The sequence below is a fragment of the Pantherophis guttatus genome, chromosome 2 (genome assembly GCF_059756535.1).
Source record: "Pantherophis guttatus breed Tessera chromosome 2, ASM5975653v1, whole genome shotgun sequence".
Taxonomy (NCBI): Eukaryota; Metazoa; Chordata; class Lepidosauria; order Squamata; family Colubridae; genus Pantherophis; species Pantherophis guttatus.
In genome coordinates this window covers 211,366,306-211,391,278 of record NC_142064.1, presented here as the reverse complement: position 1 = coordinate 211,391,278, position 24,973 = coordinate 211,366,306, and the positions used below count along the sequence as shown (strand labels likewise).

General features: G+C 40.3%; 1 protein-coding gene across 3 annotated transcripts in view; it reads left to right on the top strand.

Moving 5' to 3' along the window:
• The window catches only part of DNAH1 (dynein axonemal heavy chain 1), a 184,024-nt gene that overhangs the window by 92,202 nt on the left and 66,849 nt on the right, over positions 1 to 24,973 (top strand). For all 3 annotated transcript variants that reach the window (XM_034439656.3, XM_087887726.1, XM_034439631.3), the window contains 11 exons: positions 5,441 to 5,629; positions 6,577 to 6,682; positions 8,878 to 8,991; positions 11,076 to 11,225; positions 13,269 to 13,355; positions 15,236 to 15,422; positions 16,687 to 16,778; positions 17,295 to 17,449; positions 18,916 to 19,093; positions 19,476 to 19,670; positions 20,759 to 20,878. In XM_034439656.3, coding sequence (XP_034295547.1) covers positions 5,441 to 5,629; positions 6,577 to 6,682; positions 8,878 to 8,991; positions 11,076 to 11,225; positions 13,269 to 13,355; positions 15,236 to 15,422; positions 16,687 to 16,778; positions 17,295 to 17,449; positions 18,916 to 19,093; positions 19,476 to 19,670; positions 20,759 to 20,878 — 1,573 coding nt within the window. The remainder of the gene's footprint in view (positions 1 to 5,440; positions 5,630 to 6,576; positions 6,683 to 8,877; positions 8,992 to 11,075; positions 11,226 to 13,268; positions 13,356 to 15,235; positions 15,423 to 16,686; positions 16,779 to 17,294; positions 17,450 to 18,915; positions 19,094 to 19,475; positions 19,671 to 20,758; positions 20,879 to 24,973) is intronic.

The following is a 24,973-nucleotide window of genomic DNA, read 5'->3' as shown; positions in this document are numbered from 1 at the left end:
ATAGCCGAGGTGGCGGCTGATACCCCCAGACTTCTGGTCATGGGGGATTTCAACTTGCCATCCATTGGTGAAACTTCTGAGGTAGCTCGGGAGTTCATGGCTTCCATGACGGCCATGGACCTGACCCAAGTAATTCACGGCCCTACTCACATGGGGGGACACACTCTGGACTTAGTTTTTGTCTCTGGTCAGTGGTTGAGTGGCCTTGATATAGGGGATATAGATACTGAACCCTTGTCATGGTCTGACCACTCGCTCCTTCGACTTGACTTTCTGACCGCTGCACCCCGTCGCAGGGAGGCGGAGCCAACCAGGTGGTTCCGCCCCAGGCGCCTGATGGATCCTGATAGGTTCCAGATGGAGCTTGGGCCATTTCCTGAAACTCTAGCTCACGACTCGGCTGATGACCTGGTGGCCGCCTGGGATAGTGCGGCTGCCGGGGCTTTGGACCGGGTCGTGCCTTTGCGGCCTCTGACCCGGCACCGAACTCACTTAGCTCCTTGGTTCTCCGAGGAGCTGAGAGAGATGAAGCGCCGGAAAAGACGCCTAGAGAGCGGTTGGAGGGCCAGTCGTTCCGAATCCGACTTGACACTGGTAAGGTCTCATATTAAGACCTACTTAGTGGCGATAAAAGCGGCGAAATCTAGCTATTTTGCCGCTCTTATCGCGTCATCAGATAACCGCCCAGCCGCCCTGTTCAGGGTGACCCGCTCCCTTCTCCATCTGGGAGCGCGGGAGGACCCCTTGCAGGGCCGAGCTGAGGATTTTGTACAGTATCTGGATGATAAAATAACTCAGATTCGGGAAAACTTGGCCACTGACTGGGTTAGTTCAGACGAGATGACTGAGGCAGGCCTTGAGAATGTTATCTGGGAGGAGTTCGATCCTGTGGCTCCCGAGGACGTGGACAGGATCTTGGGACGGCTGAACGCCACCACATGTTTATTGGACCCGTGTCCCTCCTGGTTGGTGCTGGCTTCCCGGGAGGTTACACGAGGCTGGCTCCAGGGAATTATCAACGCTTCTTTGAGTGAGGGTGTCCTGCCGGCCGCCTTGAAAGAGGCGGTGGTGAGGCCTCTCCTCAAGAAGCCATCCCTGGATCCGGCTGTTTTGGCTAACTATCGTCCAGTCTCCAACCTTCGCTTTATTGCGAAGGTTGTTGAGAGTGTGGTGGCGCGACAGCTTCCACAGTACCTGGATGAAGCTGTCTATTTGGATCCGCTCCAGTCCGGTTTCAGACCTGAGTACAGCACGGAAACGGCATTGGTCGCGTTGGTGGATGATCTCTGGAGGGCTCGGGATAGGGGTTACTCCTCTATCCTGGTCCTGTTAGACCTCTCAGCGGCTTTTGATACCATCGACCATGGTATCATGTTGCACCGGCTGGAGGGACTGGGAGTGGGGGGCACCGTTTTGCGGTGGTTCTCCTCCTATCTCTCCGACCGGTCGTAATCCGTGTTGACAGGGGGGCAGCGGTCGACCCCGAGGCACCTTGTTTGTGGGGTGCCACAAGGGTCGGTCCTCTCGCCCCTCCTGTTCAACATTTATGTGAAGCCGCTGGGTGAGATCATCCGTGGTTTTGGGGTAGAGTTCCATCAGTACGCTGATGATACTCAGCTGTACATCTCCACCCCAGACCATCCCAACGATGCCTTGGAAGTGATGTCCCAGTGCCTGGAGGCCGTGCGGGTCTGGATGGGGAGAAACAGGCTTCGACTCAACCCTTCCAAGACCGAGTGGCTGTGGCTGCCGGCGTCCCGGTATAGCCAGCTGACGCCATCGCTGGTTATTGGGGGTGAATCATTGGCCCCCACGGAAAGGGCCCGCAACTTGGGCGTCCTCCTGGATGCACGGCTGTCCTTAGAAGGGCATCTGACGGCCGTGGCCAGGGGGGCTTTTTATCAGGTTCGCCTGATACGCCAGTTGCGCCCGTTTCTGGATCGGGACTCCCTACGCACAGTCACTCAAGCACTCGTCACTTCTTGTCTGGACTATTGTAACGCTCTCTACATGGGGCTCCCCTTGGGGTACACCCGGAGGCTCCAACTGGTGCAGAATGCGGCCGCGCGGGGGATTATGGGAGCGACTGGGTGCTCCCATGTGACTCCTCTCCTGCGCGAGCTGCATTGGCTTCCGGTGGACTTCCAGGTGCGCTTCAAGGTGTTGGTGATCACCTTTAAAGCGCTCCATGGTTTAGGGCCAGGGTACTTACAGGACCGCCTTCTGCCACCAATAGCCTCCCACCGGCCAGTTCGCTCCCACAGAGAGGGCCTCCTCAGGGTGCCGTCGGCTAGACAATGCCGGCTGGCGACCCCCAGGAGGAGAGCCTTCTCTGTGGTGGCACCTACCCTTTGGAACAATCTACCCCCAGAGATACGAGTGATCTCCGACCTCCGGACCTTTCGTCGGGCCCTAAAAACTCATCTCTTTCAGTTAGCCGGTCTCTCTTGATTTTATGATTTTATGGTTGGTTTTAAATTTTGATATGGATTTTAAATTGATAAATTTTAAACTATGGGCCAAATTTAATTATTTTAAATCTATTTTTAATCGTATTTATGTATAAATGTTTTTATTTTGGCTGTTCACCGCCCTGAGTCCGAAAGGAGAAGGGCGGTATAGAAATTCGAATAATAAATAATAAATAAATAATCATGATGTTTGAACTGGCTTCTTTAGCCAGTTCTGCCCTTGAACCAATAATCTTTGCCCTCTTGTCAGGACAGTCAGGCAACACCAACACGTCACCTCCGGGGAGACGTCCTAGCATTGTTCAACATTGTATGTGGCTGTTGATACATTAGATGTGGCAAAAATGTACCAACTGGCTTGTTGCCCAAATCTGACACCAGTTCATCCATGTTCAACTCAGCACCACCCTTGTGGGAGGGCAGTTTCTGGTAGCATCAACAACGTAGAACAGATTCACTGCCAAGCTGTGTTTTGTCTGCAATATCCTAATCTAGATGAGCTGTCTCTTATGAGTTGTCTGCCAAATCAAACTGAAAAGTTGAACTAAGGATTATGTGTCCAGAAACCGGTGATTTACTGATGAGCCTAGATGTGAAGCTTAACGGCATGCTGTTTAAAAAGTAATAAAAAATTGATTGCAGTCAAATGTGCTGTGGAAGATGATAGCAGGATGTGTTCAGAATTTCAAAGAAGTAGGAAGCCTGAAAAAGCAGGTGAGGCTAATGTGAATATACAACTGAGGAAGATAAGTTCAGCACAGAAAACAATTAATAGGGTTATGAAATGGGCACAAAGCCCTTCATGACATGGGTCCAGGTTACTTGAGAGACCATCTCATCCCAATGGGATTGGCCCGTACCACTGGTGCCAGCAGAGAAGGCATGCTACGGGTCACATCAGCTCGATTATTCTGGCTGGTGGGGCTCAGGAAGAGGGCCTTTTCTGCTGTTTCTCCTACCCTTTGGAACATCTTGCCCCCAAATGTGAGGTTGGTCCCAACTCTCCTATCTTTTTGTAAGGGCCTAAAGACATGGCTATGCCAGTTGGCTTGGGGCCCCTGTGGGGGAGAGGGGGAGAACAGCGCAGTGGAGGTGGTTGGCTGAGTAATAACAGATCCCATCTCTCTCCCACTCTGCCCCAGCCCTCCCCATGTGTCCTTGGTTTTAATGTCCGATTTTAACTTGTTATGTTTTAACTATATAGCTGTAAGCTGCCCAGAGTTACCCTATAGTAAAACGGGTAGCCAATACATTTTATAAATAAAATAAAATAAAATAAAATAAAATAAATAAATAAATATGAAAAAATCCAGCTTCTTTATTGTTCTGCAGTACTCATCTGGATTTTGCAGACCAGGTTTATTAAGCCTTAGTTAAGGTATGAAAGCCTTCAAAATTTCTATGAATCAGATATGTCCGTATAATGCTGGAAATAAAATTAATTATTTACAGTATTTTAATCTCATGCTTCAGACAATTCTGTCTCTCAAAGCACCTCACATCAATTAATAAAAGAGAGACAGGCTCCACTATCAGGTTTTCAAAGTAAAAAAAAAAGACACATAAGGGAAGAAGAATATTGGGAGTTAAGGAGTTTAAGGCCAAAACAATATAATATGCTATAAACTGGCATTTCTATCCAATTTTGATCAGACCAATCTTTCCCTGATGGTGTTCTTGCACACATCCACCAGAATTGATTACACTTGTTTCTTTCCTCAATGGACAGGGCCAGAGTGTCCTTTTTCTTTGCTTCAGTAATCTCACAGCAATAGAATATTGCTTTTTCTTCTTTTTTTCCTGACAATCTAGGAAAAAGTTTGTGATGCAAGAATCACTTGAGGTTAATCAGTTCATCCCACAATCATATGGAATCTAGAATAACTCAACATGCCTGTTATAGTTAAAAGTTGTGTACAATTAAGATTTATATAAGTACATAAAAAGGAAATTAGCCTTTCCTGCTAAAAGCTATTACACAAATGCAAACCAATGCTAAGATAGATTTCTTTAATTATGATAATGTAGCATCCATATTTGTGCAAAAAAGGGGCTTGTATCTTTTGTAAATTGAACAGGATATGGTCATTGAGTTGTCAGTAATGGTAGTAGAGGCAATTTAAGCAAGTGGTCTATTGTGGATAATATGGAATGATGGAAATGCCTAATTAATTCAGAATAGTTAAAACACTCTTTGTGGGGGTGGGGGTGGGGAATAGCATAGACTGTGGGTATTGTTTCAAAACAGTCTTATGCTTGAAGATTGGCAACAGCATTGATTATTAGTACTTGGGAGGAGGGTCAAATGGATTTCTGAAATGCTAATTGTTCTCAAGGGATCAGTTGAATCATGTCTAACCTCATTCAGCTCTAACTGATCATCAAATTAAGAGACAGAAAGAATCAGAGAAGATTTTCAGCCCTTTTAGTATTTTTTTTTCATGAAATAATTGTATTCATTTTAGTAAAATAAAAGAGAACTCTTCTATATGTATCATCTTAGACTATGTTGCTATTTACATATGAACCAGAGGTGGGTTTCAGCAGGTTCTGACCAGTTCTGGAGAACCGATAGTGGAAATTCTGAGTAGTTCGGAGAACCAGTAGTAAAAATTCTGACTGGCCCTGCCCCCATCTATTCTCTATCTCCCAATTTCCAGCTGATCAGGAGAAAATGGGGATTTTGCAGTAACCTTCCCCTGGAATGGGGTGGAAATGGAGATTTTACAGTATCCTTCTCCTGCCATGCCCACCAAGCCATGCCATACCCACCAAGCCACACCTACAGAACCGGTAGTAAAAAATTTTGAAACCTACCACTGATATGAACGATTTCAAATAGCAATTGTACAGTATAAACATATAAGGTGGTTCTTCAGAATGCTGGTTTATGAATAATACATGATTCAATCTAGAAAATGTAAAAGGATACTTTGAGAATTCTGAAAATGATTTAATTCCTATTATAGATGCTACCTGACCCTAACTGGAGCCTTGCATTTGAAATTTGGAGGTGCTCCTGCAGGACCAGCTGGAACAGGCAAAACAGAGACAACTAAGGATCTGGGAAAAGCTTTAGCTATACAGACGGTTGTCTTTAATTGCTCCGATCAGCTTGACTTTATGGCAATGGGAAAATTCCTGAAAGGACTAGCCAGGTACCAAAGCACAGTACTGTAGCCATGTAAAGAAATATGCCTGAATTAGAATAGAGCTACATCAAATGAGGAGCAGAAGAGAGTATGCACGTGTTCAGAATAAATGACAGTTTATCTAATACCACTCTCCTTTTTGTTGTTGTTGTCAAGGAGAAGTGTTAACATACTTGGCCTAAAGTATTGAGAATTGGCTAAATTTCAGTGTACAAGATTAATTTATTTATTTATTAAATGTATAAGCTGCTCCAATATGTATAGTTCTGAGTAGTTATGACCACAAAACCATACAAAATGGAAACCCAGTATAATCCAAAAGAAAAATCAGAGAAACTCCACAATCAGATAATCAAACTTCCCACAAAAGGTCTATTATTCATTGTAACACAAGGCTTGAGATATTTATTTATTTTTATTTATTTAAATTTCTATACCGCCCTACTCCCGAAGGACTCAGGGCGGTGAACAACCAGAAGATAGAAAGATAGAGATAGAGCCATGTTTTAAGGCTGAGGGTGATATAAATCTCAGGTGAAACTGTATATTGTCTTTTGAACTACAATAAAGTAGGGTGTTCATGAAACAGAAATTTTATTTTGCTTTGAACAAGCTTGAAACAAAATCCTACATCCCAGAAGTTCCATTAATCTGTTTTGTATTTGTTGCAATTCAATATTAAAACAGTGTCCCAGCACTGCAACATCAGATTTTAGAAGTTACTTCTCGTTTTATCTATGAGTAGAGCACTGACACAAAATAAATAAGGAATCTATGAGTACTGTGCTTAGTGCGTATTTCACATATGAACCTTCTTGCAAAATGTCCTAATAAGAAAATTAAAATATTGGTTTAGTCATTTTTCTTTGCTGATATCTTTTGGTTTTTAAGACTGATTGCATTAGTAATAATTACTATGGATATCTGGTATTCTCTTCTATTTATACACTTAGCTCTGGAGCCTGGGCTTGCTTTGATGAATTCAATCGCATTGACATTGAAGTGTTGTCTGTAGTTGCCCAGCAGATCACAACTATTCAAAAGGCCCAGCAACAGCGAGTAAGTCAGGATATCTTCATAATATCTTTTTTTATTATTATTTTCAACTAGTTTTCATCTTGAGTCAACATGAATGCATGCTAATGTATTTGGGGGCTTTTTTAGGAGTAACAATTTAGCTGTCTAAATGCAAAAAAAAATGCTACCTAGGCATGCATCTCAATGTATATCCAGCACATTGCTACAGCAATTACAAATATCTGTCTGTCCATCCATCCATCCATCCATCCATCCATCCATCCCCAAAGAGTACTCTAATGACTGAGTGAAACATCTGTTAACATCTGGCAAAGTCATAAACAAATTACCTAGGATTGCCTACTTCATATACTGATATACCGTATTTTCCGGCGTATAAAACGACTTTTTAACACATGAAAATCTTCTCAAAAGTCGGGGGTCATCTTATACGCCGGGTGTCGTTCACTTGTAACCAGGCAGACCAGCCCGAAAGGCTCTGACGAGCCTTAAATGGCTCTGGCGATCCAAGCTCTGACGATCCCAGCTTTGCCTGCTAATCCGGCAACTTAGCTGGGATGCCAGAGCCATGTAAAAGGAAAAAACTTTTTTCTTTTTACGTGGCTCTGCAAGCTCTGACGATCCCAGCTGAGTTGCCTGCTAATCAGGCTACTCAGCTGGGATCGCCAGAGCCCTGTAAAAGAAAAAAGTTTTCCCCCTCCAGCTTGCTTACCTTAGCTGCTAATCGCAACGCTTGCCTTGCTTCACTTGCCTGAATCCATTCCATCAGCAAGCCACTCCCTGCCTGCAATCAAGCAGGCAGGAGTTGTGGACTTCAACTCCCAGAATTCCTCAGCCAACAAAACAAAGCTGGCTGAGGAATTCTGGGAGTTGAAGTCTACAAGTCTTAAAGTTGCCAAGGTTGGAGACCCCTGTTCAATTGGGTAAGTTTTTTCCCCCTTTGGGAGCTTTAAAAAAAATAGTTAATTGGGTTTTTTTTTAGTTGTTCTTTTTTAGACCTAGCCATTTAAAGTTTAGGAAGTTTTAAATTTAGTTTTCATATAAAAATAAAAATAAAATAAGATTTGTGCAGCTTTCTGAGATTTAGTGTGTTTCTGTAGTGTTTGACTCTAACTACACAAACACACAAAATCTCACAAAGCTGTATGTGGAATTTTGTGTGTGTAAAGGATGAAAGTTGGGTTTTTTTTGGCTTTTTGTGGCTGTGTGAGGTTCCTGCTTGTTGCAGGGGCCATTTTGGGTCTAGCACAGCTGCTTTTACATTGTGGGTGAGCCAGTTGATGTTTTTTAATTTTTATTTGGTGTGCGTTGGAAGAGGAGTAGTCTTATACGGTGAGTATAGCCCAAACCCTATATTTTAACAGGAAAAGTTGGGGGGTCGTCTTATACGCCCAGTCGTCTTAGACGTCAGAAAATACGGTAATTCTCGTTAGTTAAGCCTTTTTTTTTTAATTTGATTTATATGCCGCCCTTCTCTGGAGACTCAGGGTGGCTTACAATGCGTTAAGCAATAGCCTTCATCCTTTTGTATATTTATACAAAGTCAGCTTATTGCCCCCACAAACTGGGTCCTCATTTAACCTACCTTAGAAAGGATGGAAGGCTGAGTCAACCTTGAGCCTGGTAAGATTCGAACCTGCAGTAATTGCAGGCAGCTGTGTTAATAACAGGGTGCTTTAAACCACTGTACTACCAAGGCTCCTTGGTATATTATATTGTTTATTCTCAGATGTTTATCACAACTGAGATTCTTAACTGCTGTTTATCATTAGAATTACAATGATTTTTTTTAAATTTAAAATTCTAAACTGGACAACTTTTTGAGTTTGACTTATAATATAATTGTTCAGTCCAGGGTGAAATTCAGCAGGTTCTGACAGGTTCTGGAGAATCGGTAGCAGAAATTTTGAGTAGTTCAGAGAACCATCAAATACCATCTCTGGCTGGCCCCACAGTGGGATGGGAATGGAGATTTTGCAATATCGTTCCCCCCAGGAGTGGGGAGGGAATGAAGATTTTGCAATATCATTCCCCTGCCATGCCCACCAAGCCACGCCTACAGAACCGGTAGTAAAAAAAATTTGGATTTCACCACTGGTTCAGTCACTATGTGAAATCTGTAAAATGGTGAGGAAGATGTTATAGCCAGAATTTGAAATGGAATTTGAAGATGCATTTTTGAATATCCAATTGTTCACTATTTTTATTGCCTACAGGTGGATCGCTTCATATTTGAAGGAGCTGAGATCCCACTAGTTCCATCTTGTGCAGTCTTCATCACAATGAACCCTGGTTATGCTGGACGCACTGAATTACCTGATAATTTAAAGGTAATGATGCTGAATGTTACAAAAACACTACATACATTGACCTCATTTGAATTCAAACCTCTTCCATTTTCATTGTGTGATCATTAGAAATTACGTGGAGAATGGAGGGCCATCAAAAACAGAGCCTTGGTAGTACAGGGGTTTAAGGCACCCTGTTATTAAGCTTATTAAGACCAGCTGCCTGCAATTACTGCAGGGTTCGAATCTCGCCAAGGCTCAAGGTTGACTCAGCCTTCCATCCTTTCTAAGGTAGGTGAAATGAGGACCCAGTTTGTGGGGGCAATAAGCTGACTTTGTATAAATATACAAAAGGATGAAGGCTATTGCTGAGCACATTGTAAGCCGCCCTGAGTCTTCGGAGAAGGGCGGCATATAAATCAAATAAAAAAAAAAAAAACAGGCAACGTTGAGATATCTCCATTCAAGAGATCACTAACAAAGTGTGGCAAGAAACTAAAGGAAAATGCATTCAGTGTATGAGGACAAGTAAACTAACATTGACTTCTGACGAAACAAAAGATACGTGGATTGGTAGTTCCTAGATATGGCAATTGGGGGCTGTAGGAGCCTAAATGTGTTAGATTCTTTTTCCTGGATAGGGACAGTCTAGCAACAGTTCACAAAATCTCTGCTTCACATTTAGATTACTGTAATGGACTCTAGAGTCGGGAACGACTAGCACATATGTGCAAGGGGAACCTTTATCTTTACCTTTACCTTAATGCACTCTATGTTAAGCTATCTTAAACTTGATCCAGGAGGTGCAGATGATACAGAATGTAGTGCCCAGGTTGCTGAATGGTATATTATCCCTTTTGCTAAAACAAAAATGACTTTGGCAGCTAAATAGTATCAAGCAAATGGTTTCCTTTTGACATACAGTATGAGGTCCTAAACTACTTGGAACAAGGATAGTTGGTAGATCACCCTCACTTTTAGGGACACTGGTAGATTACTAATCTTGTTTCATTTTATGCCACCTTTATTTTAATTTAAACTCAAGGGGGTGGTCAGATCAAATCTTCCTCCTCTTATTTTCTCCACAACAATATTCCTGAATCACTGCATATTTCTATAAACTTTATAGAATTGACATAGAAAGATATGCTGGGAAAGTGTTGCCTTTTTTAGTAAGAAACATATAAAAGCTAACATGCAATATACAAAATATTGACACTGGATTCTTTCATAGAATCACTATAGTTTACAATATCTGACCACAAATATAAATTAGATCTAGAGATATGCTGTCACTCACCCGAATAAAAAACAGAGAAGATAAATATGAAACTTCTTAACAAAAAATATGTGCCACATTCTTCAAATTAGTGGAATGGTATTGGAAGGTAGGCAAATGTGACATCAATTTTTTAAAAAGGACTAAGGAATAAAAAGAGAACATATTGTTCAGTTGGCTTAATGTCCCTAGGAAAGGGATTGGAAACAAACCTGACAATCACATACTATTCCAGTTACCTTGGTTAAAAAAAGAATATGATCAAGATTAAAAAAGCAAAGAAGACAGCAGTGAAAATTATCAGGGGTTTAACAATCTTCCCTACAAAGAAAAATTAGAATCTCTGGGATTTCATCAGCTAAAAATGTAGGAAGACGTAAATAAGCATACAGTAGAAGATAATGAAGAAAATAGACAGGGAAGTTTTTCCTCATCTCTCAAAACACTAGGATTGGGTCATTAAATGAAGATGAGGGAAGGAGACTTAGAACAGACAAAAGAAAACACTTCTTTAGTAAATAATCTGTGAAATTCATTATTATAAAATGTAGCACAGGACACTTATTTCATCAGCTTTAAATGGGAATAGTATTGATTTAAAAGAAGAAGACAATGCTATCAAGGACTATTAATTTTGAAACTCCACAGAACCTTTGGACTGGTGGTAACATGCCTTCAGATACCAACTGCAGGACAATAAGATCTCCGCCTCTTCTAAGCACTCTAGAGACTTCATTGGCTACCATGAGAAAGAAAATGCTGACTATTGTGATCCAGCAGGGCTATTTTTTAAATATTCTTAAGGGTTATGGTATCATTCCCACTATCATTAATTTATATATTCCAGGCTCTTTTTCGTCCGGTGGCCATGATGGTTCCAGATTATTCCATGATTGCTGAGATTTCTCTGTATTCTTTTGGGTTCAATGAGGCCAAAGTTTTGGCAAAGAAGATCACTACCACTTTCAAACTGTCTTCTGAACAACTCAGTTCTCAGGTAAATATGCATTTCCATCAATTTGGTAATTCATTCCTGAATGAGGAAGACATGGGAACTATCTGTTTCTTTGATCTTTTGACATTAGTTTATTTGATTTGTAGTTTATTTGATTTGTATACCGCCCTACTCCCGAAGGACTCAGGGCGGTGAACAGCCAACAATAAAATACATAAATACATAAAATTTAAAAACCCGATAAAATCAAATTAAACTTTTTGGCCCAGACAAATTAAAATACCCCAATAATTTAAAAACAGATTAAAATTTACATATTTAAAAAGGGAAGAGATCAGGCCAAGCCCGCTTGATGGAATAAAAAAGTCTTCACAGCACGGCGGAAGGAGCGCAGATCCGGGATCCTCCGTATCTCCGGGGGGAGCTCATTCCAGATGGTAGGTGCCCCCACAGAGAAGGCTCTCCCCCTAGGGGCCGCCAGTCGACACTGTTTTGCTGACGGCACCCGGAGGAGTCCCTCTCTATGAGAGCGTACTGGCCGGTGGGAGGCTATTGGTGGTAGTAGGCGGTCCCGTAAATAACCAGGCCCTAAGCCATGGAGCGCTTTAAAGGTGGTAACCAAAACCTTGAAGCGCACCCGGAAGACCACCGGGAGCCAGTGCAGCTCGCGCAGGAGAGGTGTTACATGGGAGTGCCATGTCGCTCCCATTACCACCCGCGCGGCCGCACTCTGCGCCAGTTGGAGCCTCCGGGTGCTCCTCAAGGGGAGCCCCATGTAGAGAGCATTACAATAGTCCAGGCGTGAGGTGACGAGGGCATGAGTGACCGTGCGTAACGAGTCCCGATCCAGAAAGGGACGCAATTGGCGAATCAGGCAGACCTGATAAAAAATCCTCCCGGTCACGGCCGTCAAGTGCTCTTCTAAAGATAGCCGTGAATCCAGGAGGATGCCCAAGTTGCGAGCCCTCTCCGTGGGGGCCAGTGATTCGCCCCCAATAGTCAGTGATGGCGTCAACTGGCTATATCGGGACGTCGGAAACCACAGCCACTCGGTCTTGGATGGGTTGAGCCTGAGCCTGTTCCTCCCCATCCAGATCCGTACAGCCTCCAGGCACCGGGACATCACTTCAAGGGCATCGTTGGGGTGATCCGGGGTGGAGATGTACAGCTGCATGTCATCAGCGTACTGATGGTACTCCACCCCGAAACCACGGATGATCTCGCCCAGTGGCTTCACATAAATGTTGAACAGGAGAGGTGAGAGGACCGACCCTTGCGGCACCCCACATATGAGGGGCCTCGGGGTCGACCTCTGTCCCCGTCAACACAGACTGCGACCGGTCAGAGAGAAAGGAGGAGAACCACCGCAACACAGTGCCTCCCACCCCTAACTCTTCCAACCGGTGCAGCATGATACCATGGTCGATGGTATCAAAAGCCGCTGAGAGATCTAACAGGACCAGGACAGAGGAGCACCCCCTGTCCCGAGCCCTCCAGAGATCATCAACCAACGCGACCAATGCCGTTTCCGTGCTGTAGCCGGGCCTGAAGCCCGACTGGAACGGATCCAGATACGTCGTTTCATCCAGGTGCTGGGGGAGCTGTTGCGCAACCACACTCTCAACAACCTTCGCCACAAAACGAAGGTTGGAGACCGGACGATAATTTACCAACATTGCCGGGTCCAGGGAAGGCTTCTTGAGGAGAGGCCTCATCACCGCCTCTTTCAAGGCGGCAGGAAAGACACCCTCACCCAGCGAAGCATTTATAATCCCCTGGAACCAGCCTCATGTCACCTCCCGAGAAGCCAGCACTAACCAGGAGGGACACGGGTCCAATAAACAAGTGGTCGTGTTCAGTCTACCCAGAATCATTGATCATACACAAACATTAAAACATGAGATTTGCTTTGAACAAGTATGTACTACTTTTTTTCTTTAGAAAGATGATTCAACTGCAGCTGAGGTAGGAGGTTCTTATACAAATAGCTTTTCTAGACTTAACTAAACAGATAATTACCTTTCCAATACAGTTCATGCTTTCACAGCTTGTCATTTTTCATATATATATATATATATACCATAGGATCATTATGATTTTGGAATGAGAGCTGTGAAGACTGTTATTTCAGCAGCTGGCAATCTCAAAAGAGAAAATCCAACCATGAATGAGGCAAGTTCTTCTTGACAATATTTCAGTGTTAGTAGGATGTCTCTTTGTACTGTGGAGAATGACCTTTGAAATAATTAAAACATAGTTAAATACCACTTCCCCTCTTATGTCTGAAAGTTGTTAAAGTATTGAGATTTCCTTTTCATTTTAACATTATATTTTAATTTCTGTTCCTGAGGAAAAACTCAGGAGCTAACATCAAACAAATAGAGCAATTAAACAAATAATACTATTAAATTAAGATTAACATTTAAATAATGTAAATAATAGTTTGGAAGCATAATAGCAATTTAGCATTTTAAAACATTTATTCATTTAATTAAGTTTTATCCTATCTTATATTCAGTTGAATGTTCAAAGAGGTTAACAGCAGCAAAAGCATAAACTTAATTACAGATAGCCGTTGACTTAAGGCCATCATTGAACCTGGAATTTAAGTTGTAAGTCATTGCAATTATTAAGTGTTTATTAAGTCTAGGTGACCATCTCACTCAGAACTGCAATCCCAGCTCTCCTTGTTGCAACCATTAAGCGACTGTGTGAGTCATTAAGCAGATGGAATGAAAGAATTGCTTATCAAAGGGAGGCAGGCAGTTCCCTCCATATCCAGAAGGAAACTGCAGTGGTGGGCAGTCCAGTGCCGCAGTTCCTATAGGAGATATCTTGTGCCTGATAGCTCCCCTTCCCTCTGTGGACAGAAGAGAATTCTGTCATGATATCCAAACAGGATTTCGGTATGAAACATTTACAGCATGGGGCATTTGGTGCCAGCCCCCAGAAATTTCTGGGGACCTGTTGCAAACACCCCATGCTGCAAATGCCCTGTGCCAAATGCTTAGATTTCAGGAGGGACCTTTTTCATCCAACCTGCTTGACAAGAAAAGTGTTGCCTCAGTTAATTTCATTCTCTCTCTACCAAGTACCAAATCGCTCTCAAGGAAGCTGGGTGAAAAAGTTCATCCCCAAAGCCAAGCGGGATGTCCCACTTGGATTTTGTGGCAGAATATTTTCAGCGAGCCCCTAGGAACTAGAAGGAGTCCTTTAGGCAGGCAGCGGTGACTTGTGACTTTTCCTGCTGTTTTCCCTGTGGCAGAGAACATTGCATGTGGTGACTGAATGATTGTGGAGTACTTGGCAGCCCACCGTAAATGTGACGAGGTTGCAAAATGCTCAGATTGCAACCATTTCATTGCAGGGGTAACTGCAATGGCCATAAGTTCAGCTTTGTAAACCCCTTTTTAATTTCGAATGGTGGCTGAATGATTGATCATTAAGCGAGGACTACATGTAATGATTAATAATTAAAATATTAAGAGTTGACAACACCTAGCTGATTAAGGGAAGACTTGAAAAATATGAGTTATGTTGACATTTGCATTCACAAAGATGATCTATAATAGAGTCACTAGGTCTTATTTCTGAATAAGTATTGTATAAACATGTATAAGTAAGTAATCTTCTCTTTTACTTTACAATACCTTTTGACTTTATTCCAGTGAGGTAGAAGGCTTCATAGGAGGCTTCATATTATAGCAGTGTGCATATAGCACGAATTATTTCATTGCATCTGACTCTTGTAAAATGTATTTCTTATAATTTTCATTGATGAGATAATAATAAATTAAAATTATTTCAAAATATTCATTTCCTTTCTATACATATAGTAATTTTCATCTGTATATGATATTGGAATTAGATATAAAATAGAACAGATCCTTTAGAGCAGACCCATTCTTACTACATCTGCTTACCATCCAAATGGAAAAAAATAAGTGTTTTGTAAAATACTTTTCATATCATTAATATTTAGCCATTGAGGGCAAAGCTGATTATGCTCATAGGAACATAATTTCCTAATATTTTGTTTTAATGGTTTCTAGGAAATGATTTGCTTAAGGGCTATCAAAGATGTCAATGTTCCTAAATTCCTGCAAGATGATCTCAAGCTGTTCAATGGTATAATTTCTGACCTATTTCCCATGATCAAAGAAGAAACTATTGACTATGGCATTTTGGAAGAAGCAATTCACAAATGCTGCCTAAAAGACAATTTGAAAGATGTTGATGGTATGCAAAACATATGCTATCTATTTTTTTCACCATACGTTGTATTACTCTCACATTTAAAAATATTGCCATTCTTGCTACATAACAGAAAAGCATTGCAGTCGCAGGAGGGTTGGGTAATTTGTCATCCCACACAGTCTATAATTCAAGTTTCCTGCCTCAGCTCATACATCAATTTGTGAGAATAATATTGTTAATGCTCACATGAGCAAGCTATGTAAAATATTTTGCCTTGATTTCAATGGAAAAGTTTATCTTACTATTCCAAAAAGAATATAAATTAAAATTGTCTATCTATGAGCAATTAGTACTTTATTCTGCATCTCAGAGGCTCCTAAATTTTTGGGTAGAAAATTGATCAAGGTACAGTAAGTTCAACTGAGAGCCAGGTTAAGTGTAGTGGTTAAGGCATCAGGCTAGAAATTGAGAGAGTATGAGTTCTAGTCCTGCCTTTGGCACAAAGCCAGCTGAGTGACCCTGGGCCAGTCATTCTCTCTGAGCCCTAGGAAGGAGGCAATGGTAAACCACTTCAGAAATACCTTGTCAAAGAAACTTGCAGAGATTTGTCCAGACAGTCTCTGACAATCAGACACAATTGAACAAGGAAAAAAAAGCTCTTATGCAGAATATGTGATACAGAGTGAGGAAAATATCATTTATCTAAAGAAAAGAAAAAAGAAAACATAAATAAATTCAATTCCCCTCTCTCCAGATTTCATTTGAGATCCAGATTCTTTATATTTTCAAAAGAGTTGGATAAAATACTGAAGAGTAAGAGCAATAGGGCACAATTAGAACTTGATGTTGTTTATTTCTGTGAATCTGTGTAGCATTTGCTATAACAATCTTCAGCCAAGAGCCAGATACTTTTAACTAATAATATAAATGATAAATTATTAACACGTCAGTGCATTCAAAGAAGAGCAAATAATATTTTTGATAATAAAAAATATGGTGGTGGTGGGCAAGTTGCCAAGTTTTTTTTTTAGAAAGAGAATTCCACATGCAAGAAGCTTTTAAAAAGCTCATTGATAGAAACATTTACATACCCTATCATGTCTTGGTATCTAAGCCAAAACTACTAAAGAATTAAGTAAGCATGCTGCTGACATCTCATGTCCTATCCTGTGAGCACAGAGGTTTCCTATGTAGGTCACCCAAATTCACAGCAGGCTTTCCAAGGCATTGCTGCCTGAATTCACAGCTCTGCAGCCAGTAAAAGCCACCAGGAGGCATTTCTGGTCTGAATCTTATTTTGCTCCAGGTTTCATCACCAAGTGTATTCAGCTGTATGAAACAACCGTGGTACGGCATGGCCTCATGCTGGTGGGGCCCACAGGCTCTGGAAAAACAAAGGTAAGCATTGCTGAAGATGCGTTGCGATAGAACAAGAAAGGGAACTAACTCTAAAAATTTCCTCCAGTACTATCAATTTCATTTGCTTAATCCTCTCTTGCCAAATACAGTAGCAGCCTCTATAGGAGAGCTTTGAAATAAACAGGCTAGGATTAAAGGGCTAAATTGAATCTACATGTTGTTTGGAAGAGCCTCATTAAGGTGAGTATGGCTGACTTTGAGCCTCCAGAGCATTAGCAAGATTTTGACAGCATATTCTTGGCCAGTATGTCATTGACATTCAGAAATGTGGGATCACTCTCTTTTTTCTATTTTTTTTCTGATCGTGTCAGCCTTTTATAAATCTTAATTGTTATTATAAATTATAAATTGTAAATCTTAATTGTGCCAAAAACTTTAGATAACATCCTGCATTACTACTTTATATTGTTGAAGATCCATGGTGAATTTGGGCTACTGTCTTAGTCTTGAAAGAGATGCTTATGATGCTTCCTTCTATTATACATTTTTCTTCAGTGTTATAAAGTTTTGGCAGCTGCGATGACATCTTTGAAAGGTCGGCCTTCAGTCAGTGGTGGAAATTATGAAGCTGTCAATTACTTTATACTGAATCCTAAATCTATAACTATGGGCCAGCTGTATGGAGAGTTTGACTTGTTAACTCATGAATGGTAAAAGACAAAACTTTTCTTTCTCTTTTCTGCATTAATTGGATTTTGTATTTCTTCTTTCCAGGAATTAAACTTAATGGAAACTTAAGAAAACTTTTTGAAAATTTCTAAAAAATTTAACTGCAAAAGATTCAGGCTTGATCCAGGGAAAGTTAAGCATCTGTTTTATTTTCTGCCAATATTCATATGACTTTGAATATTTAACTTTGATTGGATCACACCTTTTCTTTTGAGCTTTCAACATTTTTGTGTATATATTTAGTGAAATAGTCCTTTCATAATAGTGCTGCTGTGGTTGAGTCATTCTGAGCCTGAACAAGGCCATCTTCCTTTTTAAAAAATGAATTAAGCCACTTTGTGAGATAATCATTATTTGAAAAACAGCAAAAATGTGATTAATCAGTCACTAATGTAATGTAGCCATTTTGGTATAAAATCCATCTCTTCATTTTTCATTAGCTATCATTTTTAATCTAAATAGACAAAAGCAAAAGCATTTGGGAAAATCCTATCTACTCCCAACCCCACCCTTCACAGTCATCTTTTCACTCTTTGAGTTAAAGGTTTCCTGGTACATAACGTGAAACAAATTCTGTGGATTATTGTACTTATTGTACAAGTATGTGCAGTATACTTTACGTAGTATATTGGAGAGCTTCTTGTTCATGAATGAGACAATAAGGATATCTATATGCTGGAACATCAATTTTATTGCTCCTCTTTTACTTACTGTATCAAAGGTATACTTCTGTTACCAAACATGTAACCCTATGCAGATACGAAAAGCAATAGAAGTAACTCAGCATGAAGCTGTGCTGAGTTTTTATATCTTTACTCGGAAGCTTCTTAGATATGGGCACATTTACTCATATTTACTCAAGTTTTTCATTAGCAAATTGTGGTTGAGTGTGTGGACTACCGTAGTTTACAGTATAGTTTTTGCCTAAAGGTTGATATATAGATCCGTCTGAATGACCAAAAAAAAAAAAAAAAATTACAACAGCCATAAAAGCTTCTTCACAGGCATAAAACCATCTGCTCTCTCCAGCTGGCTTCAGAAGATTTTATTTTTTAAAAAAAATTGTAAAAAGAGACTTGAATATACTCAATATCTAAATAAACAGAGATGAATAATAATTATAACAGTTTACACTGACTGAGATAAAATGTTGGCCTAAATCCAGTAGCCTTTGGGGCTTGATACATGTTTTTATATACATGTATATAAAAACCCTATGCCTTGTACCACAGGTATATTTTATGTACCTGATACTACAAAGTTAGCAAATGAGAAACTTTATTCTTAAAGAAAGTTTCCTTCTCCAGCACAACTTCCCACCCTCCTCTTTGACTTCTGGCATCTTCAAATCTCTTAATAAGATATATAATGCTTTTATAAAATATATCAGATTCAAAGAGAGTGTGCAACTGTTAAGACTTGGGTATTTCTCTCTCTAATTTCATAGGACAGATGGGATCCTCCCTGCTCTCATTCGGGTAGGAACTGTAGCCACTGATAAAAAAAAGAAATGGTACATGTTTGATGGCCCTGTGGATGCGGTTTGGATTGAAAATATGAACACTGTGCTGGATGACAACAAGAAACTCTGCCTTAGTTCTGGTGAAATAATTAAACTAACAGAGGTATTTTCTCTCTCTCTTTTTGTTTCATTACACAGCCTCAATATTCATTCATGTCCATTCATAAACAGATTCCAATTCATTCATATGTTTAGTTTTTAAAAAGGGTCTCTCACAGTGAAAAGAGATAAATAGAGAGATAGATAAGCACAGATATATGATTCAACAAGCAAGGTCATGATTGGAGGATTCTGAGAAAACATTCCTACTTTTTAATATATAAAAGATAACATTTTAAATATATATTACGGGTGCTTGAGGAATGTAGATAACTGAATTTAGGGAGCATTCCATTTTATAAACATAATCCCATCTGTGTAATTTCGATGTGCTTCTTTGACAAAAAACTTGGGAAAATCTCTGCTATCTTGCCTCTCATTTCCAGGCAATGACCATGATGTTTGAAGTCCAGGATTTAGCAGTGGCCTCTCCGGCTACTGTGTCTCGATGTGGCATGGTATATCTGGAGCCCAGCATTTTAGGACTAAAACCATTTGTGCAATGCTGGCTAAAAAATATTCCAGAGATTATGAAGCCATTTTCAGAGCAGCTGGAGTCACTTTTCAACAGATTCCTAGAGGTAAACTGTTGCTCAATCCTAATATTTTGATTCAGTACAAACCATGTAAGTGGATTCAAGGTTTAGCCGGGGGTGGGGGGGAAGGGGGGCATTAGTCATGAACTTCTCACCCCTGATTACAGAAGCTTGAGAGCAGCTAGTAGGCAGTTGGCAGGAACTTTTGCAGGAGGTAACCTTCCTCATAATTCCAATTAATTTTAATTGGTACCATAATGGTAAAGTGTTCTACAGACTGAGCTTCTATGCCCAATGGCATTTTCCCACCTTGAAAGGCCTGAGATAATGACTGCTGCATGTATGCTTCAGGGTTAATATCAGACTTTGGCATTTTTGAGTTCTTTTTTCACTTGTTTGTAATGTGAGTTGTAGGTTGGTGAGAATGCTAATTTTCATGCTTCCCTGCAATGTTTCTTGGGATATTAATATTAAAACAATAACAGTGTTGTTTGGAAAGGCTCCACCTCCTAAAATGCACAAGAAAGTATTTCTGGTCTTTATCCCCTTGTCATGCTAAATTCAGATTAATTTTTTTTCTTCCATTAACCTAGAAAAACAAATAGCTCTGAAACCTATATTTGCCATGTCAAGTCTATTCTTAGCAATTATTTCAATTCCTGAACATAGCCAGATTATATGTTACATTGGAGGTCAGTGTTTGGAGCCTCTAATATAATTTCATTTTTTGTAAAATTAGCTGCAACAAGAGCTTGACTTGGATTTTGACTGTAGTGTAAGTTTGGCAGTTTTAACTCTCTTTTTTTTTTATGTGTTCCATATCCTCAGTCCATCACAATCCACAGATGCCTGGTTGTGAATGCCCTGAGCTGCAAAGAATGGATATTAATGTAAAAGATTTAAAATTCAATTGCACATGTTTTCACTCTTGTTAATGTCAGTGTTAGTTACACCCAGCAAGGTTGCTCAGTCTCTGCTGGTGCCTGTTCTCTAGCTGAGCTGAAGAGTATTAAAAGTACTACTTAAAAAGCAGTGATTATAGAAGAGTTAGCTGCTCGAATAAAAGAGGAGGAAAACATAAAGGTTCAAGATAAATCTAAAAACAATTAACTCTGGGTCTTCCTTCATTTCAGGAATCTATCAGTTTTGTCAGAAATTCAGTGAAAGAAATAATTGCCTCCACTGATTCTAACTTGACAAAAAGCCTTCAAAAGTTATTGGACTGTTTTTTTCAACCCTTCATTCCCATCGAGGTAGGATTACATGATGCTCATATTCCCAATGGAAACACTGGAATGGAAAAATTAGATATAAAGGATAGTTGCATTATAATTCATTATTATAACAATTGTATGTGTGTATGTATGTATGTATATGTGTATATGTATATGTAGCTGGATTTTGAATCCCAGCTAATAATCGTATCATTAGGGGTCCTTGGGCAATGAACCCCTAGGATTTAACCTGCCTACCTACAACATGAACTAGGAGAGTCACACTAGCTCAGATGTTGCCCAGATTAACAAGGACCACACCACATGTTGGGGAATCAGGACAATCTGATGATAAGTGGGCTACTGAAACAAATCATATGTGGGCAACACAAGAAAAGCTGGAAATGATGAAATGTTACTACAACAGCAGACTTAATGAGAGGGAATATATGAAATGTATGAGGGAATTATGTATGGATAAAGACCCATGTTCATACTAACTGAAAAACAGCTAGTTACCTAGTGTTTCAACATAATGAAGAGGAACCTGCTCTACAATTACATATTATATCCAAGACTTAAGAAGACATGGAAAAACAACTGAATGTGCAGCCAACACCTGAAGCTGCAATATCATTGCCACCCTCTTCATTACAGAGTGCAGCAGCTGATATGAGGTACAAGATCTGGATAAACTAGTTACAGTCAAGCCTTGAGACTAATTACCAAGACTCAGTGGAGAAGTACCATCAGAGAATACGGTAGTTGATGCCAATAGAGCCAATCTCTACTACCACTATAACTCAAACCAATGAACTGATATACTCTACAGCTGCTTTAATCCTGGAGATGCTTAGCTGCATGATCAAGAAGAACAGCCGTATATACTGCATTGGAAAATGGGGTTGGAGATTAAGATCAAAGCAACTTGGAGAGAAGTGGATCTACAGAAGGTGTGGAAATTAAGGATAAGACTTGGCTATTCAAAAAAATGCAAGCCTAAGAAAAGCAGTGGCTAGCATGCTAAGCAGATACACTAGAAAAGCAAAAGTCAAGAAGATGAATGCTGTTCTCCAAAGAAACATCTAAGATGTACTCACAACTCTAGTACCACAATATAGTACAGGTAGTCCTTGTCTTATGACCATAGTGGAACTTGCCCATTATGGTTGCAGGTCATCTTGATTGTTAAATGAGATAATCATATGATTACCTCACTTAAAGGCTCTCACCCTTGCTCTCCCTAATAAGGATGTTAAGCAGACCATCGGGCGCTCAGGGGTGAGGCCCTGGGAATTGTTAAAGCCCTAACGTCTTAAAAAATTCTGTTAATTAAGAATAAATATAAAAAAAACACCCCATCCTGGCTGACTACATAGCACAGCTCAAGCAATTGGTATTTCTTTTTGCAATAAAATAATTTCCCAATGGTCATTTTGTTGACACTTTATACAAGTTACTTGTTTAGATTGTACTGAATCTTTCACAATTCCTCTCAAGCATTAATCTGTGTTGTTGCTTTTGTATGTTTCTTAATTCATCTGGAGATTCTAGTTCTTGTTCTGTTAAAGAAGCTCAAGAGACTGACAAAATTTAAATGTGGTCAGTGTTGAAGAAGCTTATTTTCAGTTAATAAAGCCTCAGTGTCCCCTCGGGCATTTCCTATTTGCAGTTTGTATAGAAGTTTTCCTTAAGCATTTTCACAACACAATTTTCTCTCACATACTTATCCCAAGGCCTCATCACAGCAACTGATCATGAAATGAAAGAGAAATTGGGAGGGGATGATGCTGCACAGTTTGAATGGTAACATGTACACATGTTGTTAGCTTCCTTTGTTAAATTTTGCCATTAATTAACATTTGTTATTGCTTCAATTCCCCCCCCCCACACACACACACATACACACATTTTTCTTTCATATATTAATTGGAGCTCCAAAAAAGCTGTTTCATCATGCTTTCTCCTTGATCTGTTTCCTAGTATCCAGTTCTATCGTGCACCGAGAATCTAATCAAGGGTTTTCTCAACTGTGATCAATTTATAGCAGTTTCCACAAAGGGATAAGGCTAGCTGTCTTAGCACAGAAAGATAAGGATATATAGATTGGATATACCTGCTTCAAGTGTTCTGGATCTTTCATAATATTTCTGCCAAGATCTTGGCCTTCTTTACCTGCCTAAGTATCTTCAGTTGGCCTCAGTATGTGAGAGTCTCAGAGTGGCAGAAGGAGTCAGGAACTATTGCTGAAATCAGCTTTCTGTGGATCAGATTATTACTTCCCTCCTCATCCTTTAATTATCACATTTTGTCCACGTTGCTTAAATTGTTGAGGAAACTATATCAACAACCATCAAGTTTTTCCATTAAAAAAAACACTAATGATGGCCGTCAGAAACTTCTCCAGAAAGGAAAAAGATACTTATCAAAAGTCTAGCCAGGAAATGACTAAGATCTGGGTGATTGTGAGTGCCTCCCAATCCAAGAAAATTACATTTGTGCAGTCCAAGGAATCCCCCAAATTAGGTAGCAGTTCTGCCTGGAAGAATAAGACCATATCTAGAACTACATAAGGAAGGTCCTGGGATCCAAGAGATCCTAACATCAACAAAATCTTACTAGGATTGAGCTGAAGACTGTACTTCAGTGGTGGGTTGCTCCCGGTTTGGTCCGTTTCTTGCGAACTGGTAGTAATGATAGCGGGAGGCTCCACCCACCCACCCAGATGTCATCATGGACGTTCTGCACATGTGCTCCCGTTGTGAACTGGTAGTAAAGGTAAGTGGAACCGACCCCTGCTGTACTTCCCGTGCAAAACCCCACAATCTCTAGACAAAAGAATCCAAATGGCCTCAGCTGATCAGCAAGGATTAGACTTGTATAGCTGATTATCATCTTTATAATGATGATCATTCCATGCTAGCAGATGATCTCACCCAGCAGTTTCATGTAGATAAATACTAATAGAGAGAGGCTAGAGTCCTATGAAATACCACAAACAGGGGTCTAGGACTAGATCTCTCCTATTCACATCTCCTGGAATTCCATATCTCTTTGTGATAAATCACAGGAGTCTACGTCATCTAAATCTTGAATCACACAGCTGGATTGGTGATAATTGGGATTGCTTTTGTCTTTCAGGCTGCCCAAAAATCATTAGTACAGAAATCTTACAAAGCCACATATATTTATTTCTCTGTCCAATCTATATAACTACCTATCTACCCAAGAAACTTTTGGCAGCAAACAAATTAAAAAGAATTCCATTAAGCCTAAGAAAAGAAATATAATTATTTGAAAGCTCATTTAAACCACAAAACCAAACCAAATCCTGTACATCCATTCCAGAGTTCTCCCCCCATGCTAACATTGAACACTATGCCTGAAATTGGGATGTTAGCATGGCACCCTTCCTTCTTTTACTCATGATATAGAGCAGGGGTGTGAAAGTTGTGTCGTTATGGCAGCATCACCTAACATATCGGGATTTTTTCCCTTTGCTAAACTGGGTGGGGGCGGGACCAGTGTGTGACGCAATCGGCCCGTGGGCCACAAATTTGACACCCCTGATGTAGAGGAATCATTATCGGCAGCATCTGTGGTTGTAGTGTTTAAGTGTTCCTTATCTTTTTATTGTAAAGGTTTAAGCAATTTTTTATTTATGGATTTATCTTCTGTCCAGTTCAGCGATTCATGTTCCAATTATACAATATTCCTGTCATCCAACTATTTTTAAAAGGTCTAACATTTCTGTATCACCCTCACCAGTATTTCCTTTTTGAAGCTTTTTTGTATTTTTTACCTGCAAGGGGGAAACTCACCATTTATGATTATTCATTGAAATAAGGTTGTCGGGTCAGGGCCAGGGATGCTTTGCGAGTTGACAAGAGTGGCATTTTACCTAATTTTTTACTTTCTATCAAAGGTATTTCTGGATTTCATTTGAATGAGGAAATTATATTGCCAACTTTTTCCTACTTTGACAACTCATTAGAATAGGTATTCAATTCTTTAGACATGTGGAAGACCTTGGCATTTTCTGTTGAGGAATTTTAGAAAACACAAGGTGTGCTGGGAGTACCTAAACCTCTTCACAAAGAATTTCCCATTGCTAAGTAGCCCCTTTTTGACTAT